This window comes from Gobius niger (assembly GCF_951799975.1).
Source record: "Gobius niger genome assembly, chromosome: 1".
Classification (NCBI taxonomy): Eukaryota; Metazoa; Chordata; class Actinopteri; order Gobiiformes; family Gobiidae; genus Gobius; species Gobius niger.
Genome location: NC_136852.1, coordinates 20265335 through 20282422, shown reverse-complemented (window position 1 = coordinate 20282422; position 17088 = coordinate 20265335). Strand labels below are relative to the sequence as shown.

Below are 17088 nucleotides of genomic sequence, written 5' to 3'. Positions count from 1 at the left end.
ACTGTTTGAGGTTATTGTTCTATTTTTGACTTCTAATAAAACACAGTTATACAGAACAGTTGCAAGTTGCAAACAATCATTAAAGTTGCATTATATATACAGCAGGTATATATTATTTTTTCTATTACTCTTTGCACAATAGCTTGAAGAAAATAAATCAATGCTATTAAAACAATTAGAAATTTGAGGCACTCTCTTAACGCACAACAGTTATATTTCAAATTTACATATTTTACATTTTAAAATGATGCTGTCAGTCTAATTTTTTTTTATCTGACTTTTTTCCATCTACATATTTTTTTTTATTATTTAAATAAAGAGTCACATAAATGGACTTCCAGTGGTGCTGCAAATGTTCTACTAATTAGAATGGCATATTGGCCATACCCCCAGGTCCATAGCCAATCGCGCTGCCCAGAGACATTCCTCTTTGTCTGATTGACTGAGGGCCCATCATGCCTGGTTGGGGCAGGCCCATCATTGGACCTTGAGGGGACAGTAGAGGACCTTGAGGACCAAAAGGATCACCTGGAATTCCCAAGCCTTGCTGCTTAGCCTGCAACATCATATTATGCTGTGCCATAGTGCTGTGGGTGTGTTGTTGAGGAGACATCATGCCTTGGTATAGGTTGACAGAATGATGCAGAGAGTTATTAGGCATCATACCATGCTGTTGCTGCTGCAGTGACATGGCTGGTCTCCCCATCATTTGTCCTGGTGGGCACATTGGACCAATTCCAGCACCAGACACCATACCTCTGGAACCTCCCATGCCTTGACGTCCTATACAATGTGACGGAGGCTGTAGCTGCTGTTCGGCCATCATGTTTTGTAGGTGTGCAATGTGCGGGTTGGATGATGAGCCATTGCTTTGAGGAGGATAAGTTGAAGACAGCTGTTTGAGGAGTTGCGGTGAAGGTTGCTGAGATGGTGGCCGTTGAGATGGATTCTGATGCAAGTCACTCTTAGGAAAATATTGAAGTATACTACTGGGCTTGTCACAAGGAATGATTCGGGAAAGGTCAAATTCCGGGATACCTGTGCGAGTTGGGCGTATAACTTCACTTAAATCAGGGCCGTCTCGCAATGAGGCAAATGAATCTGGGTGTGGGTGGCGTTGATTTGGGAGTCCTTTACTGATCATGTGCTGAGGATGCATGATATTGTCATTGGACTGATTAAAGTTTTGTGACATTTCTCCAACAGGCGAGTGCAGGAGCCTGGAGGACTGGAGGCGCGGAAAGCCTCCTATCTGGTTTTGAGATAAAGGTGAAACATTGCAGAGCCCTATTCCATCAGTGGCGCTACCTCCGATCATCACAGAGTTCATGGAAGACAGGGTCGCTTGGTTCGGTGAGGAAAGCATAGGCCCTGATGCATCATGGGAGAGCTGATGTTGACCATGGCTTATAACACCCATGGGGCTTTGTAGTTCAGGGCCAAGTAACTGGGACGCATGGGCATTTCCAATGTTTCCTGGAAGAATTTTTAACACAACATCAGATTTTTACAGTAATATTCGGAAAACATACAAATGTAAAAATAAAGCTCAATAATAGGAGTCCTTTTATTCATATTTACTTCAGATCTTACCTCCAATGCTTACACCAGAAAGAAGAGGTCGGTCTGGAAGCATCTCATCATCGGAACTAGCAAGTGTTTTGATCGCATCATGATACAGAGGGGTGGTGCTGGGCATAGCATATTTGGACATTTGAGACATTATTAATGACAGAGGATTTTGTGAAGGAGGCACCTCGGAGGAGGAAGTAAATGGTGCACTAGTATTGGTAGAACCTGGTTGACTAATGGGAGTTGAGGTTGAACTTCTGGGAGGCAGTGATTGATCTGTAAACAAAATAAGAAAACACATGAACAATAAAGTACATAATATAAGTGGAAGTGAAGCTGCCAATCTTTGTCATCAGCCCCTACAACCACACACATTTTTCAGGTACCGTTTCTTGTTTTGGAATGTACTGATTTTTGTATTTGTATTGCCTCCTGCTGTTACAGTTCAACACTGACACGTATAGAAGCTTCATACACAGGAATAAAGACCAGACATTTTCCCATAATATCTGCGGTGCAAATCAGTGCAAAATCCCCATTAAAGAGGGGGTATTATGCTTTTTTCAATCACATAGCACCAGTCTATAGCACACGACAATGGTGACAAAACCTTCTGTTGGTCTGTAAATGCAATAAATTACAATAACTGCCTTGTGTAAAATTGCTCTCTCAAAATGGCTGTAGCAAATGTCTTGAAATAGGCCTCTGTCTCTTTAAGAACCTCTGACCCTTTCCGACACGCCCCCTCCACACGCTGTCTGTGGCATCAGTGGGGAGGGGGTTCTGCTGAGGAGCAGTGGTTGGTTACTCGGCTGGTGACAAAAGCTCGGAGGCGTCTCCAGGAGGTGGAGGCGTTCCTAGGAGGATTCAGGCAAACTTATCCCTAAAATTGCTGCCATCAGAGTTTTTTAAGATTATTCAAAAATATGTGAATGTGCCAAGGCAACACTTCAGGCATGTTTTTAATGAGGGAATGACATAATAACATGATGTAAAGCTTGAAAAAGTAGATTTTGCATAATACCCCCCCTTTAATCAATATCGGCCTTAGAAAAAAACATTATCAGCCTCTGGTAGATATATATATTTCTATATATTTCTATGATTGAAACCTTTACTATATCAATAAATGTTAAGCCACAGGCAATTTGAGAGATAAAAAAAAATAACATCAAATAATATTGGCCAATATATCAACTATCAGCCAGGCCAACCCCCTTCATATCGGTATTGGACCCCTAAATCCATGTCAGTTGGGCCCTAATGTTTTTAATAGTAGGGGAAACCAGAGTACAGGGAGGAAACCTACGCAGGCATGGGGAGAACATACAAACTTCACACAGAAAAGCTGTGAAGCACTAGCACTAACCGCTGCGCCACCATGCCGCCCTATTAGCTAAAATATAGCACATGAATACATGATGATTTCTTTCAATTAACATCATCTTAACAAATCTATACCTGTCTCTGACGGTCCACCATTGCCCACCATTTTGCCACTGGTTAGAACAGGACTTGGAAGAGCTGGTTTTGGTGAAGTCCATCCTGGAGAGCCAGTCGCTCCACCAACAGCGGGTGACTTGAGTTGACCTGGTGATGCTGAGGGAGACTGCAGGCCCTGGTTGGAAGACCCTACTAAGGCAGGAGACTTCATGGAAGCAGAAGGAGTGCCAGCTCCTGATGCTGGAGGAAGAGGAGGTTGATGCACCACAGAGGACATTTTTGAAGGTGACTTTATTTTTGTCCCAGAAGGTGAGGGCATAAGGGGTGATGGAATTGGTTCTTCTGATGGAGACTTGAGTCCATGGGATGCAGGAAGTGATGGAGAGGTCAAAGGGTTCAGCGTTGGGTCTGAGGAGTGTCTTGATCTGGCATCAGAACCTCTAAAGCCCCGCGTCATTGGCATATGGGTTAGCCGCATTGTACCACCCGTTTGGTTTGGGCCCTGCTCCTCAAACATATCAGGGTCAGCCTGAAGAAAAGACCCATCGACCTGTCCTCCAGAGAAAGGACTTTGGTTTGGAAACTGAAAAGGGCCATCCGGTCCAGGGTTCATTGCCATTTTTTCTCCTGGTCGATTTTGCAAGTGTCTTCCTTGGGGCAGTGCCGGGCCAAAGATTTCACTTACAGGTCCAATTTCAGATGACACTCGAAGCTTTTGAGCCAAATTCAACTGCTGCTGCTGCTGCTGCTGCTGCTGCTGCTGCTGCTGTTGTTGTAAATTCATAGATAGATTCAGGCTCAATGGGACATTACTCCCTAGAGGAGAATCTACCAAGTCTTTTATCTGAGGACCTGCTCCAGGAGAACCCAAAATATCGCGTGATCCAGGAAAGTCTAAAGGTTCCTTTTGAGATTGTGGACCTCGACCCATCATCAGATTAGGAAAATCTGGACCACCAGGATTATCCATTAGTCTTGACATAAGGCTGCTGTGTTGTTGCTGTTTAGACAGTCGAAGTGTTCTAAGCATCTGACATTGTCCAACCGTGCGAATCATCTCTCGCGCAATGAGACGTTCTGCATTTCCTTGTAAGTGCCGACCAGTTCCACTTGTATAGAGCCCTCCAGTGCCTGTATCATTGGGTATTTCATCTAACCATGGCATTCCTGGCCTGACTGGCCTCTGGTGTCCTGCATTTTCAAATGGAAATGTCCCTGAAAAACCTGCCCCAGGAGGCCCTCTTGGGGTTTGAACTAAAAATCTGGAGCCATGAGGTCCTTCTTGCATGTCTAGTATTTGTGTATTTCCCCTTACCCCCCCTGCCATCATGTTTGTCCATTGGGGTTCCCCAGGTTTGCTATGATAGGGAGGGGGCGGTCCCCTCAACATCATGGGACCTCCTTGCATTTGCATTTCTGATATTCTGAAATCCTGGGAATGAGCCGAGGGTTGCATCTCCTGTTGTCTTCTCTTCTCCTGATAGTATTCCTCTTGAAGTTTTCTCCAAGCAATTTGCTCTGGAGTAAGCCCTTCTGGACCAAGTAAATGTCCTATTTCAATGCCCGGTGAAGACATCTGGTGATGGGGATGGTCTATATTATGAGCTACTTGTGGTCCATGCAGTGCCTGTGTCTGAGAAATGATTGACTGGAGTGGTTCTTCAAATTTCCTCAGATTCCCTATCTGAGATGATGATAGGACATTACTATTATTTGCATTGCCTCCAGAGATAGTTCTTCCACTGTCTGCACCCTCTAGAGTGCTACTCCTGTCTGTAATGCTAGGAGAGTTGTTGGGGTTGGTGCTGGCGCTTTCTGGATCTCCATGCTCAGGATTGGTTGCAGTGCGCAGAAACAGTCTCTCAATGTCTCTCAATGTCTGCAGAGAGCGCTCCCTGTGTTCTAGCTGCTCTTTGGAAAGGTTCTCATGGCAGAGCCTCTGTGCTTGGGCACTTTGTTGGTGTAGAGACTGTGCTGTTGGGCTTTGAGAAGGAGAAACTGATGTAATAGGAAGAACCAAACCTTCCAATGTCTCTCTGTCTCTAGATGCTGGGACAAGGCCTTCTGGTAAACAACTACCCTCTGCCCTAGTAACATTAGTATTATTATGGGGTCCTGTGCTGGATCTGGTCTGAGTCAATTCATTGTCTGAGTGTCCTGATGGGGGCAGAGCACCAGCCTGAAGTGTGATTCCCAATCCATCTGCTGATGATGGTCTTGGAGTTCCACTTTGGGATTTACGGTCACAACCAAGTGGAGAACTGCTGGATCTGAATTTTTCTTGAATGTTAGGGGTCCTCTTTCGTTCTGGATGACCCTGTAGGGAGAAACCGGTCAGAATTAAACTAGTACAATGCAAGTGAATGTCTAATGTCAATTACGTAAATCAATTAGCATTCAGATGAAAAGGCTGTTGAGCTTTGTAATGGCCTTATCAGTAGTGACAGACAAACACATGGTCCAAAGAAATAGATTGTCAAGTAAAGTGCTCCGCTTTGGGCATAGCACTGTTAAAAAAAAAAAACAACAAAGTGTGAAATACTGGGGTCCTTGGGACTTCTGGTCACCCTAATAATTTGCGTTACAATTTTATGCAATTTAGTGGCTACAGCTCCTCTGGAGCAAGTATACTGACAGAAGATTGACACCTACTCCCGCACACCGTCGACCTATATTATTATTTATTTTATTAATTTGTTTATTTGGTCGAGACCGCGCATGTTAATGATCACACATGGATACGTACATGTCAATATGCCACTCGGAATTGTAGCTGTGGGCTAATTTCCATCCGTTGTCCCATACTCACACTCTCAAACACAATCTCATTCATCCTGTACATCATTGTACATGTTTTTAGTGGTAGGGGAAACCAGAGTACTTGGAGGAAACCTACGCAGACACGGGCAGAACATGCAAACTCCACACAGGAAGGCCCCGTCCAGGTAGGAATCGAACCGGAGATCTTCTAACTGTGAGCCGAGAGCCACTTGGTTTTGACCCGTCTACAAATTACTGGTTTAAAACAGTGGTTCTCAATCTCTTCACACCTAGTACTGCCACATAAAATATTTGGCCTTCCAAGAACCACCTTCTTAGGTCAAGATCCACTAAACCCGGTCTTAAAAAAGGATCTAAAGTAGACCTAAATGGGACTAAAACCATGTCTAATCTGGGTATAAACTATGTCTACGCCAGTAAAACACAAAAACATTTTTGATAGTCACCCATTATGATCAATGTATCAATCATTCATCAAGGTTTCAATCAACTGTTTCAATCAAACTGTCACCTGTCAAAAACTGTTATTAATAGTTGAAAAGTATATATTTGGGTCGCAGCTTGCCATAATGCTTAAATTGTGGGTTCCAAAGCTGGTCTAGAAGAATGTAGTTATTGACGTAAATTAATCAAATTTCATAATACTGGAAATTGGATCAATTCCTTTTAAAATGTTTTGTTGTCATTGGATTTGCTTGGTTGACAAAGGTCTTCACACATGATACAGATATTCAAAATAATAATAATAATAGAATAAAAAAAATCATAGATTAAAATCAGGAACCGAGAGGAACATGAGACTAAAATACAGTCCAACAAAGTTTGATTTCTTTATGTCCTCCCAAGAGATTCCCCAAACTTAAGTCCGTGAGTTGTGTCTCACCTGCTCCAACTTGGGGCGAGGGACATTTTGCTGGTGAAAAAGCAGAATGGAATCACTCTGGCCTTTTAATACAGCATCTGCAGCACTGAAAGAAAATCATGCACATGTAAAAATAAATACATACATTTATCATTTACATGTATTAATTACATTATGTGTTGTACCTGTTTGCTAGGCTGGTTGTGAAAACATACACTAGCTGCGGGGAAGTCTGTTTAGGTTCCACCTTCAGCCCTAGTCCAGCTCCAGAGTCTGATGACCGGAGATCACAATGTCCCTGGACAGGACCCGCCATAATCTTTTCTCCTAACAGAAATAAGAAACATGACTCAAACCATGTTCCATTTCCACCCAACATCAAACTTAGTTTTAATTTCTACTGTTAGACACTAGATGGAGCTAAATACTGTACATACAAGGATAAACAAAAAAAGGGAAAAAAAAGCTGTATCCCAAAGCAATCTTCTACCTAATATTGTATTTTCTACATTGTTTTGAATACGTATGTATGCAAGACTTACGGCGGATTGCAGTCTGTGGCTTCTCCTCATCATCTTCTGTGTCGGGCCCTGAGCACCATTCATCTCCACTATAAGGCTGCTTTCTCTCCAAAACACAGCGGCGTTTACTGCGCATTATGCTTTCTAGAGAACAAAAAACAGCAATTAAAATTGCAGAAAGTTACTTAAAGATATCTTGTGATGTCTAAAAAGATAATATACACAAGACAAAATTAAAAAATGAAAAAAATAAAAATAAAAATTAAAGAGTTTACTTCAATAAGACTTTCAGTATTTCATTGATGAGATTATATTATGACAGGAAATAGGTTTGCTAATGAAGGACGCTACAAAAGATATTCTACTCCTTGAACAGGAAACACAAATGAGTTTCATGTTAATCATTTCAATCTTGTTTCTTTATTTTTTTACCAAATAAGAAACACACACACATTTAAAGGATTTAAGAGAGAGCTAGACTTTTTCTTTTTTGCCTACATGCCAGCCATAAAAACGTTTCACTATATATTTCATAACGCTGCCCATGCACTCCCCATGACAATTACAGAAATTACAGATGCGTTTGCATCTCGTAGGAGTCAGCGTGGTGCAAGAACAACTATCAAAAGTCGGGGGAAATTCTGATGCTGTCTGAAAGGTCAGAGTATTTCAGTGAGAGAGAAAACAGGTTCATAGGTCTACTCTCCCAGCATTCACTTCCTGTGTGGAGGAGGTGAATCTGCATCATTTGGTCTTTTAAGATTTAGTTGATACTAAAAGCGAAGGAAGTTAACGGCATATTTCATTAATACAATTACCCCCTTTTGCATCGCTCTCCACGGATGTGCGCACATTTCTCACGTCCGAGTCCGTAGAGACACTCCGCTCCCTCTTGGATTTAGTTTTTAGCATCCCTCCAGTGGGACTCACAGATTGGCTCACAGACTTCAGACTGCAACTGCCAGGGGACATCTGGTTGCTCTTGACTCCATTGCCACCTTTTGGACCCAGATGTCCAGCAGCCCCCTGCTGCTGCTGAGCCTGTTGGTTTACACCGGGGATGTGGGATCCACTCTCACCACTGACCTGTTTGCCATGATTGGCCAGTTTATCATCAGGGTGCATTTGACTGGCTGATGACTGAAAGGTGTGGTGTGGAGTATTGCGACAGTCTGACCCCTTACATTGTTCAGTGGCAGCACTGAGGACAGAAACAAACAATATGTTCAGTACTTCAAAATTCCAGTCAGCATAATAAACCATACCAGTTTGTTTTATTCTGAAATTAATGTCATCTCTGTTATAGTTAAATCATTTGGCTTTAATTTCACTGTCTCAAAGTAATGTTACTTACCTCACAATTCATCTGTAACACTCCCCTCCCTCTGTTGGGACATTGGCACACATTTCTCTGAGGAAAACAAAGAATGCAATCAATGTATGTAAAAAGAAACTACAATTTTGGCGTGTATTTGACAACAGTGTGTAAGAAAAAACATTTCATAGGGCGAAAAAAAAAAACAAGACACAGCAGTAACAGCCTTCCGAGGTAACTATCTCTTTAAGGGAAACTGGTGAAGTGATGTGTGCAGCTCACACGTTTAAGACTCCGCCTCCTGCAACACTCAGCAAACCACATAACTGTACCACACATTCCACAGCACTCTGTAGCAATACCTGTGTCTCTCCAAGACCTGGCTTTCTTTTTAGTAGCCCACATGACAAACAAATACAATATAAAGTAAATTATACCTCACAATTTGAATCATGTCAGTTTACAATGACTGGCACATGAGGCCACTCAAGTACTTCCAGTAGAGGCAACTTTGTTTTTGGTGATATAAAGGGGCTCTTCCATCACACGCTAGCTCCAATGCTTAATGCTACTATTCCACAAAAGGGCTAATATTAAAAAAAAGTTTGGCAGGTCTCAGCAAGACTTTTCCACACCTGCTGCTTGTGAACAATAGCAGACCATAACCGTCATAAGAGGCTGTTCACAAACATGCAGCAGAGATGTGGCTGACATTATGCAAATGTGTCGGTAAAGATTTCCATTAGGTTCTATTTTTAGGAGATCACTCTTCACTCACTCTTACTGTCCCTGACAACCCACTAACAAACCATTTTAGTGCTAACTTACCTCGTCAGATAAGGACAATGATGTAATTAGTCATTATTTAACATCGGCCCGAGTCTGCACAGTGCGCCGCCTTGTTTCGTCTCTGAAGATTTCATCAGTCATTAACTAAGAGAGACGTCACGGCTGTTGACAAAGTGTGACTCAGTTGCTTTGTGTAACTCAAAGTAAATGAGGCCATCTAATCATGGTTCGTCTCCTCAAGTTGGTTGGCCTCACATGCCTGTCTAGTACATTTGCAAGATGGCCAGCATAGCAACAACGAATATGCAACGTTAAAATGTACAAAAGTTACAGCATTCCTACCTGTTTGTTGTGTAAGAATTATGAGTCTCAGTCACAGCATATGTGTTCACCCCACAAGCTTATTGATATTGATATGAATGAACCTAGACAGTGGAGATTTACCTTGCTTAGTAGATAGGTCATGTCTTTCTACTTAGGGATGGGTTATAGTTTTGCATACATTGTTTTACCCAATCTGTTACTTCTCATAGTTCATACTTTACTGTGACTGTATTGTTAAAATCGCTCTGTCACTCACTTAGAGCATGACAGAGGTTAAGTATAATAATAATAATAATAATTCAAAGTAGTAATAGTGAATTAATATGTTTTACTTTCTGCCATGACCTTATTGAAAACCTGTCCTGCAGCAGCTGCATTTTATGGAAGTAGTAAAATAGTCAGAAACATCCAAAAACATACTCCAATCTTTTCTATTCATCTTGTTTAGACCTGATCTTGGAACTTCTACACTAATCTTAATCAAGAAAACCTGTCTGAAAATGACTAAGACTCCCCAAGCTATGTGTGTACAATGTGATCTTCTTTCACTGTTACTTCAGAAAAAAACATTACACAGAAATTCTACTGAAGTAAAGCAGAGATAAAAGAGCAAAAGAGCATTTAAACTCTTCACAAAGACTTGCTACATTTGTCCAAAAAAACAACTGTTTACTTGCCCTGGTAGTTTATTGTGGTTTGATGTTGTGGCTACATTGACAAATTAATGTTTAACTTGTGTTTCACCCTTTTGGATCTCAAACAAAGTTAAAGCAAAGATCTAAATACTCTGAACACAGAATGTCATTAGCCAATGACAGGAGTAAAGATTGTAAGCTTGTAGTCCACAGTAGAAAAAAGACACTATAAATGGGAACTCCACAAATAATAGCTTACTTTTATACAAAAAAGAGACAAAAATACATGGCAGATTTCAAGCAGGATTAAAATCATGTGGGAAATATCATGCCAACCATAGCAATACTGACTCCATACAAATACAAAACTAATAAACATGTGTCTAAAATATCTTTCTCAAATGCTGTACCATGTTCTCCATGTTGTTCTGTGTTGATCTTTTTCACACTTTTATTAAAATACAACTTTATTTCACTTTTTAACATCTTCATTTTTGTTGCAACTTTTAAACCTAACTGAGCCTGGTTGTAACAAATTAGTACATGGAGGGAAACCAGAAATCAGCCACACACAAAACGAACACATCAACATTTACTTCATTAACACCAAAAGCCACCGCAAGTCAAGAGCAAATCACAACTCCAGAATTTTAAACTGACAGAACCAATCACGAGGTGCGCATGTTCTAAAGGGCCACAGTGGGCGTGTTCCCTGGGCTGCAAACAAGGAAGAAATGCAGAAGAGAAGTAAAAAAGTGGTGATACGCCGCAGTGAGCATGGCCACTGAGAATGGCAGCAGTAATATAATATAATCGTTCTATGGATGAAGTGAAGAGGGATGAGCAGTGAAGGGGCACCAAAGCGCCCAATCTGTAAATCTGGTCTAGTCAAATGTATTTAAATGGTTATTTGATCAAAACTGTTGTTTTCAGTTAAGAATTATATTGAATATACAATCTATCGTTTTTTTTCTTTTTTAAATAATTTTGGGACCCAGTGCTCGCTACACCCTGGGGGATCCCAAGCCCCACTTTGGTAATCACTGCACTAGAACATTGGCTATACTGGTGTGACCATGCTTTTGGACCACAAACTGTTGGTGCAGAGAGCACACAGACACATTCTTTGGATTATTTTCACTACTTACACAGAAGGGACTACATGGAAACTTTACTCTCACATTCTAAAAGAATAGTTGGATATAATGCATTGCAACTATCTGAGTTGAAGTCTAGAGCCTCGACATACATTATTTAATGACTATGTAGGTTCAGTGGATGAAAAGACAATTGAGCCTCATCCAAGACAAATATAATGTGGATTTTATGGTTTCTCTTTAACATTCTTTTCTGGGAATTGCCGTTATGATTATAATAAAATGTACTGATTTAGTTTTTACAAATGTAAAGATTATATTCACTGATTTTACACCAACCTGAAATGAGTGTTTGGAGTAAGTGAAATGTGTAGTCCCAATGGGCCAAAGTATTTTTAGCATTTTGGGGATATTAATAGACTCTGTGAGCCCTGGTAAGTCATGGCCAAAAGTGACAACAAAATCAGGGTCAATCCAAAACACAGATGCCACAAGAGGCACTCTGTGGACTGGAGTGTAAAACACACCATCCCTAGTGTTTACCAGCACTGATGAATGAATAATGCACACATCCTCAACTCATGTTTACAGCTGAGAATGTTTTCTAATGCGCAGCCTAACAAACTTCATTTGCCCATGGCGCCAGTGCAATTGTGGCCTCCGAGAAGTGGCCTTGGAAATCACGAGACTGATTGACGAAGAACTGAAGTTGAAGCAGAATTGTTAGTGGTACTTACTCAATTAATAAGCCAAGCAGATTACCGTCTAGGTACAAATTTGACGTCCAGTAAAAAACTGCAGCTCGTAATAAAAGTGTATTGTGAAGCATAAATATTCCCCTGTATTAATATATATAATACATGAATCCTACCTGCCTTGCTTGCATAGGGGCTTTTTTTCGGCTTCATATGCACATCCCAAGATGCTTTCCCTTCACATTTATGCAGGCTTGGGGCATCATAAAAGCTGTATGAAACACAGCTTGTTGTGGACCCTGTGACTGATATACTTTTATATCACAGTGTTGGCATCTTATCAGCCAACACTATGGGCCCAAGCTACAAGGCCGAAAAACAAAATTAAGTATTTTGGAAGTTAGACCAACCAACACTTCTGTTTTTACCTTAAAATCCAAATGCAAGCCTTTACAGCAAGTCCAATATATATCAAGCCAAAGACTAAGTCTGTGTAAACTCTCATTTGTCCAGGAGTTTCCCAATTAAACTAAGCTTTTCAAGTTATCTGGACAATGTTGTTTCCCATCCAAGAAGCTTCTCCAAGTTCATCTGCTGCTCACAAGCTTGCTGACCAGAGAATGAACAGATGAGCATAAAAAAGCCTCTGGGATGTGAGGCATCTCCTGACCTCAAACAACGCAGCCCAGATTACTTTGAGTTGTCAATTATTGAATTTTGTCATTATGCTCCCAAAAAATGTCAACAAACATTGTAAGACGGTCTCCATGACTTCAGTGTGTGTTTATGCACCACTTTTCACACTCAAACAAGGGCCATTTAACACCCAAACCAAGTCACAAAACTGCAGTCGTGAGTTTGGACATTTGCTCAAAAGGTTTTACACAAATCTCTAGATAAAGCTGACATTTTTCTACAGCGACAGTTCGTGCTACAGAGTCTTGGTTTCTTGGTTTCCCAACACAAACACCTTTGGCTTGCTGTTCTTTGGGAGCGAGTGTTTAACTGCCTTCACAACACACAAAAGTTTCAAACAAGGCTAAATACAGTGGTCGTTATCGTCACACAGCCCGAAGTTAGACAGGCTTCCTCTCATTGAACAGTGATCACCCCTAGGGCCTTCTTTAATAATGGCATTTACTGTGCTTCTGAATGACACTGGGAGCCAAGTTTATGAGTGCTTTGAATGCTTTTATCTTCTATATTGGTATCCAGGTGGACAATTGTTCATTATGTCAAGCTCTGGCAATGTGAATGGCATTGATGATAATGGCGAAATGCAAGTTTATCAATAGAAAAACCACATGACAAACAACAAGACCGGCAAATTCAGTGAAAGAGAATTGTATCAGGTATTGGCCTAATTTTGTAGCATTCTAGACTCGTTGATAAAATTGTGTAAAACATTTTGGAAATTATAAAACACATCAAAATCCACACTTTCAATTTATTGAAAACGTTTTTAAGTCAAATAAAATTGATACAAGCAGTATATGGTTCTACGTTCTATGTGGAATGTGAGCACCAAGTAAAAGGCTACTTTCATTTGCAAAGACTATAGGCTAAAATTATGCAAAAGAAGTGTGTAAAGAAAGGCATCAAACTATAGTTGACAGAGCTGAATAAGAATGAACACAAAAACTCAGCCTAAAAGCTTTCCATTTAAAACCCGCTTTTTAGACTGGCCCAGCAATGTCCGGTAGTCTTGGTATATGCTGTCATGTGGAAAGGTTCTCAATATCCCATTATTCTTTCATAGCACCGCACCTTAGCAGTGCTCCCTGTAACTCACCCCAAACTTCTCAGATCACCTGTGCAGATAAGAAACACAACGGCAACACACAAAATCTGCCTGAGCCCATTCTCTGTGACAGGACTTGGACATTTATTCACAAGTTAATCAGGTGGGCACAGAATAATAAACGTCTATTACACATGTTCTATCTGAAAGTTCAAATCTTAACTCAAGTTTAGTCAAAAGGGCGAAGCTTGTAAATCACAGTGGAATCTGGTACAAACCTCAAACATGACTGACTTCGTTGGACTGTAGTATTAGAACAGTTGCTCCATCATTTACATAGGCCCTCGGCACAAGTAAAGAAGATCACACACAATTGGAAAATAAGAGCAAGAATAAAAAAGGTAAAACACTCAATAGATGAGGAAGGCATACATTTCACTTTCCGTGGAAAGCAATGCACAGTGGACTGTGGCCTTGAAAGACAATTCGGATCAAGTTGCAAACTGTTAGATGCTATATATAGTGCATCATGACATTGTAGATCACAGCATGAAGTGTGTGCAGTAACACACGCATCTAAGCTGTGGTGCAAAGAGATAAAGTCATTATAGCCAAGTAATTAGGCTATAACAATACAAAAAACATGCATCACAAGTTGTACATAAACCTAAAAAATAAAGATTAGAAGATATTGTTTACAACGGCGCATGTGTACTTAGCAAAGGTAAGTAAAAGTTATAATCACCAAACAGAACTTCTAAATGTAATAAAACGAAACAACAAAACTACTAACGCGACAACTTGATTATCTACAAGTCTAATGACTTTTATTGGCACGGTGAGTTTAATCGTCCCATAAATTCGTCATTCTAAGTTCTACAACACCAGGAAATGAAAACACCAATAATTCTTACACAACGTTACCTTTACGAACACAATTAGATTGCTTACACTGTAAAAGCAACACGTGGATTCGGCTGCCACATGGAAAGTAATTATTGTTTATTCTCTGCATAGTCAATTTCATGCCCCCCTGGGGTTTGAACGGGTAGGCTGGTATCGATATTCCGCCTTCCATCCAATAAACACAAGTTAGCTGCTGCATAGCATCAAGTCAATTAAATGTTGCTTTGGCACGTACACTTTGAGAGATAGGTTAGCAAAGAAAGCAAATCTGGTATTTGTAAACACTGAGTTTGTTCGTCTATGACACTGGTAAATTACGCAGTTACGACAGTAAGCAATGGGCGATTTGGAGGATGCGTGTCCCTGGTGTGAACCCAGCAGCGCTGAGGAGAGACAGACGGGCTAAGTTAGCATGCTAATCCAGGTCTGCGCTCAGCGCTAGCTCTGAGCTGACGTCGCCGTAGCACACATCTGCAAGCGAACCAATGCTAGCTAACGGGATTTCAACTTTTACATCGGCTTGTCACTGTACTGAAGAGTTTTTACAAGAGCACAAACTTCGACAAGCCTTTACATGCAGACGCATCGCTTGATGCACGCCAAAAGTACCTTGTTCAGAGAGTGTCAGCGCTTGGAAAGAGTAGATAGTTCAAACCCCATTTGGCAGTGCGATGTGAAGAGGCCGATGTGAGGACTGACGACCAGTCGACATTCCCCGGAGTGACCGCTGCCACCGCTGCCACCACCACTTGCTCCCTTCACTGCAACTCTACAAGATGCTCAGTATCCCGATTATCTCGTTTTGTTTGGTATAAACTGCCACGGATTGGTTGCAGTCTACGGTGACAAATAACGCAGCGCGTCTTCTAGGTTGAAGTTTGGCTTGAAATGAGAGGACGCGTCACCTTGCAGCGGTTCATGACTCCCACTGTTCAAGATGTAGAAGGGCAGGACGAGTCCGCAGATTATCACTCCCTGCCGCTGACAATTAGCATGGCCGCGCGGGCATCCGTATGTCACTGTATTTATTTGTCAGACTGGACTTTTCTGCCCAACACCGCTTTCTCCTGCAGTTCATGAATAAAAAATATACATACGATAATCTAGGGTGAATATGGACAAAGAGAAACAACCTTACTAAACTGAAAAATATGTTTCTGGGTTTAGGCATATATGTCCACAGAAAAGTATTTTGGCCTATACTTCTGCCATACTTTGGCTATTCAGCTCTCACATTATTATGCTGCACTTTTCAGTCGAGCGTGCGACACTGCACATGACTGGCTCACAGCCAGGCATGGTAATGTTGATGAACAAGATTTGTGTGAAGTGATGTTATTCAGTTGTTTTAACCCCTGCACTGTGTTTTTCAGTTGAATGCTCCCTCTGGTGGTGTGGGTATCAGGATCAGATGCCCTCATATGAACTCTGACACTCCTGTCCTGGACTCAGTGACTGCGGTATGTGTGTAAGTAAGATAGTGCTTTATTGGGAAAGGGGGGCAATAGACAGGAACATGTGCAATCAAATGTATGTATGTACGTATGCATATATATATATATATATATATATTCTCAATTAAATTTATATATAAATTTAATTCTCAATTAAATATATATATATATATATATATATATATATATATATATATATATATATATATATATATATATATATAAATTTAATTGAGAACCTTTGGGGATGAATGGCAAGGGAAGTTTACAAAAATGGATAACAGTTCCAGACAGTAAATGCCCTTCGTGAGGCAGTCTTCACCACTGGAGATGTGATCGACAATAACGGTGGAGCTACTCATTACTGAGTTCATGTTTGGAACTTTGATTTTTGTTTTGAGTTATTTTATTTTTTATAGGATGTGGCCTTAAACTTGCAAAACAGCCTATTTCAATTGAATTGTTGTTTTCAATAAAGGGTTTACTCAAAAAAAAATCTGCTTGTTCCATATTGAAGTGCTATTTGGAACCTTGTTAGGATCCAACCATGACAAATGTGATATTAAAAGTAGACTAATCTCTGTGTGGGCCTTTAAGGGACATATCATCCATCTAACAATTTCCAGTTTCTTTCTCCCCTTAATTGCCATACATTTAAAAATTGTTTGTTTCAGTTCCCTCTTCGGCTCCCTTATATAACAAGGAGATTAAAGAAGTTTAATAGGATGAGGCAATGAGAGGAAAGGAGGACTTGGACTTTGTATTTGGAAAGCAAGAAAATGAATAGTTGGACTGAGGTCAAGAGAAAAGCAGAGGGGATCAGTGGGGACTTGAGAACAGCATAGAGACAGAGCGAATGAATGAGGCAGAGGACGAGAAAGTGAAACTATGTTGTCATGGAAACTGGCATGGATCTGAAGAGAAAAACAAGAATGTAAATTGGTTTGCCTTCA

General features: G+C 40.8%; 1 protein-coding gene across 2 annotated transcripts; it reads right to left on the bottom strand.

Moving 5' to 3' along the window:
• Positions 1-40: 40 nt before the first annotated feature.
• Positions 41-15784, bottom strand: bcl9l (bcl9 like). 2 transcript variants are annotated; one of them, XM_079553409.1, is made up of 9 exons: positions 15291-15784; positions 8534-8590; positions 7998-8380; positions 7201-7323; positions 6844-6985; positions 6680-6764; positions 3034-5332; positions 1594-1848; positions 41-1476 (listed from the first exon to the last, which is right to left on the bottom strand). In XM_079553409.1, the coding sequence occupies exons 3-9, from the start codon at positions 8302-8304 to the stop codon at positions 365-367; spliced, it is 4323 nt and encodes a 1440-aa protein (XP_079409535.1). In that variant the 5' UTR covers positions 8305-8380; positions 8534-8590; positions 15291-15784; the 3' UTR covers positions 41-364. The 2 variants fall into 2 exon arrangements, with proteins under 2 accessions (XP_079409535.1, XP_079409534.1); XM_079553408.1 differs by having other exon boundaries at positions 15337-15784.
• Positions 15785-17088: the final 1304 nt, after the last annotated feature.

Coding starts and splice junctions, on each gene's coding strand:
- bcl9l (XM_079553409.1), bottom strand. CDS start 8,304: ATGCACCCTGATGATAAACTGGCCAATCATGGCAAACAGGTCAGTGGT. Junction 5,333..6,679: donor CTCGCCCCAAGTTGGAGCAG/GTGAGACACAAC, acceptor TTCTCCCTACAG/GGTCATCCAGAACGAAAGAG. Junction 1,477..1,593: donor TTCTGGTGTAAGCATTGGAG/GTAAGATCTGAA, acceptor AAATTCTTCCAG/GAAACATTGGAAATGCCCAT.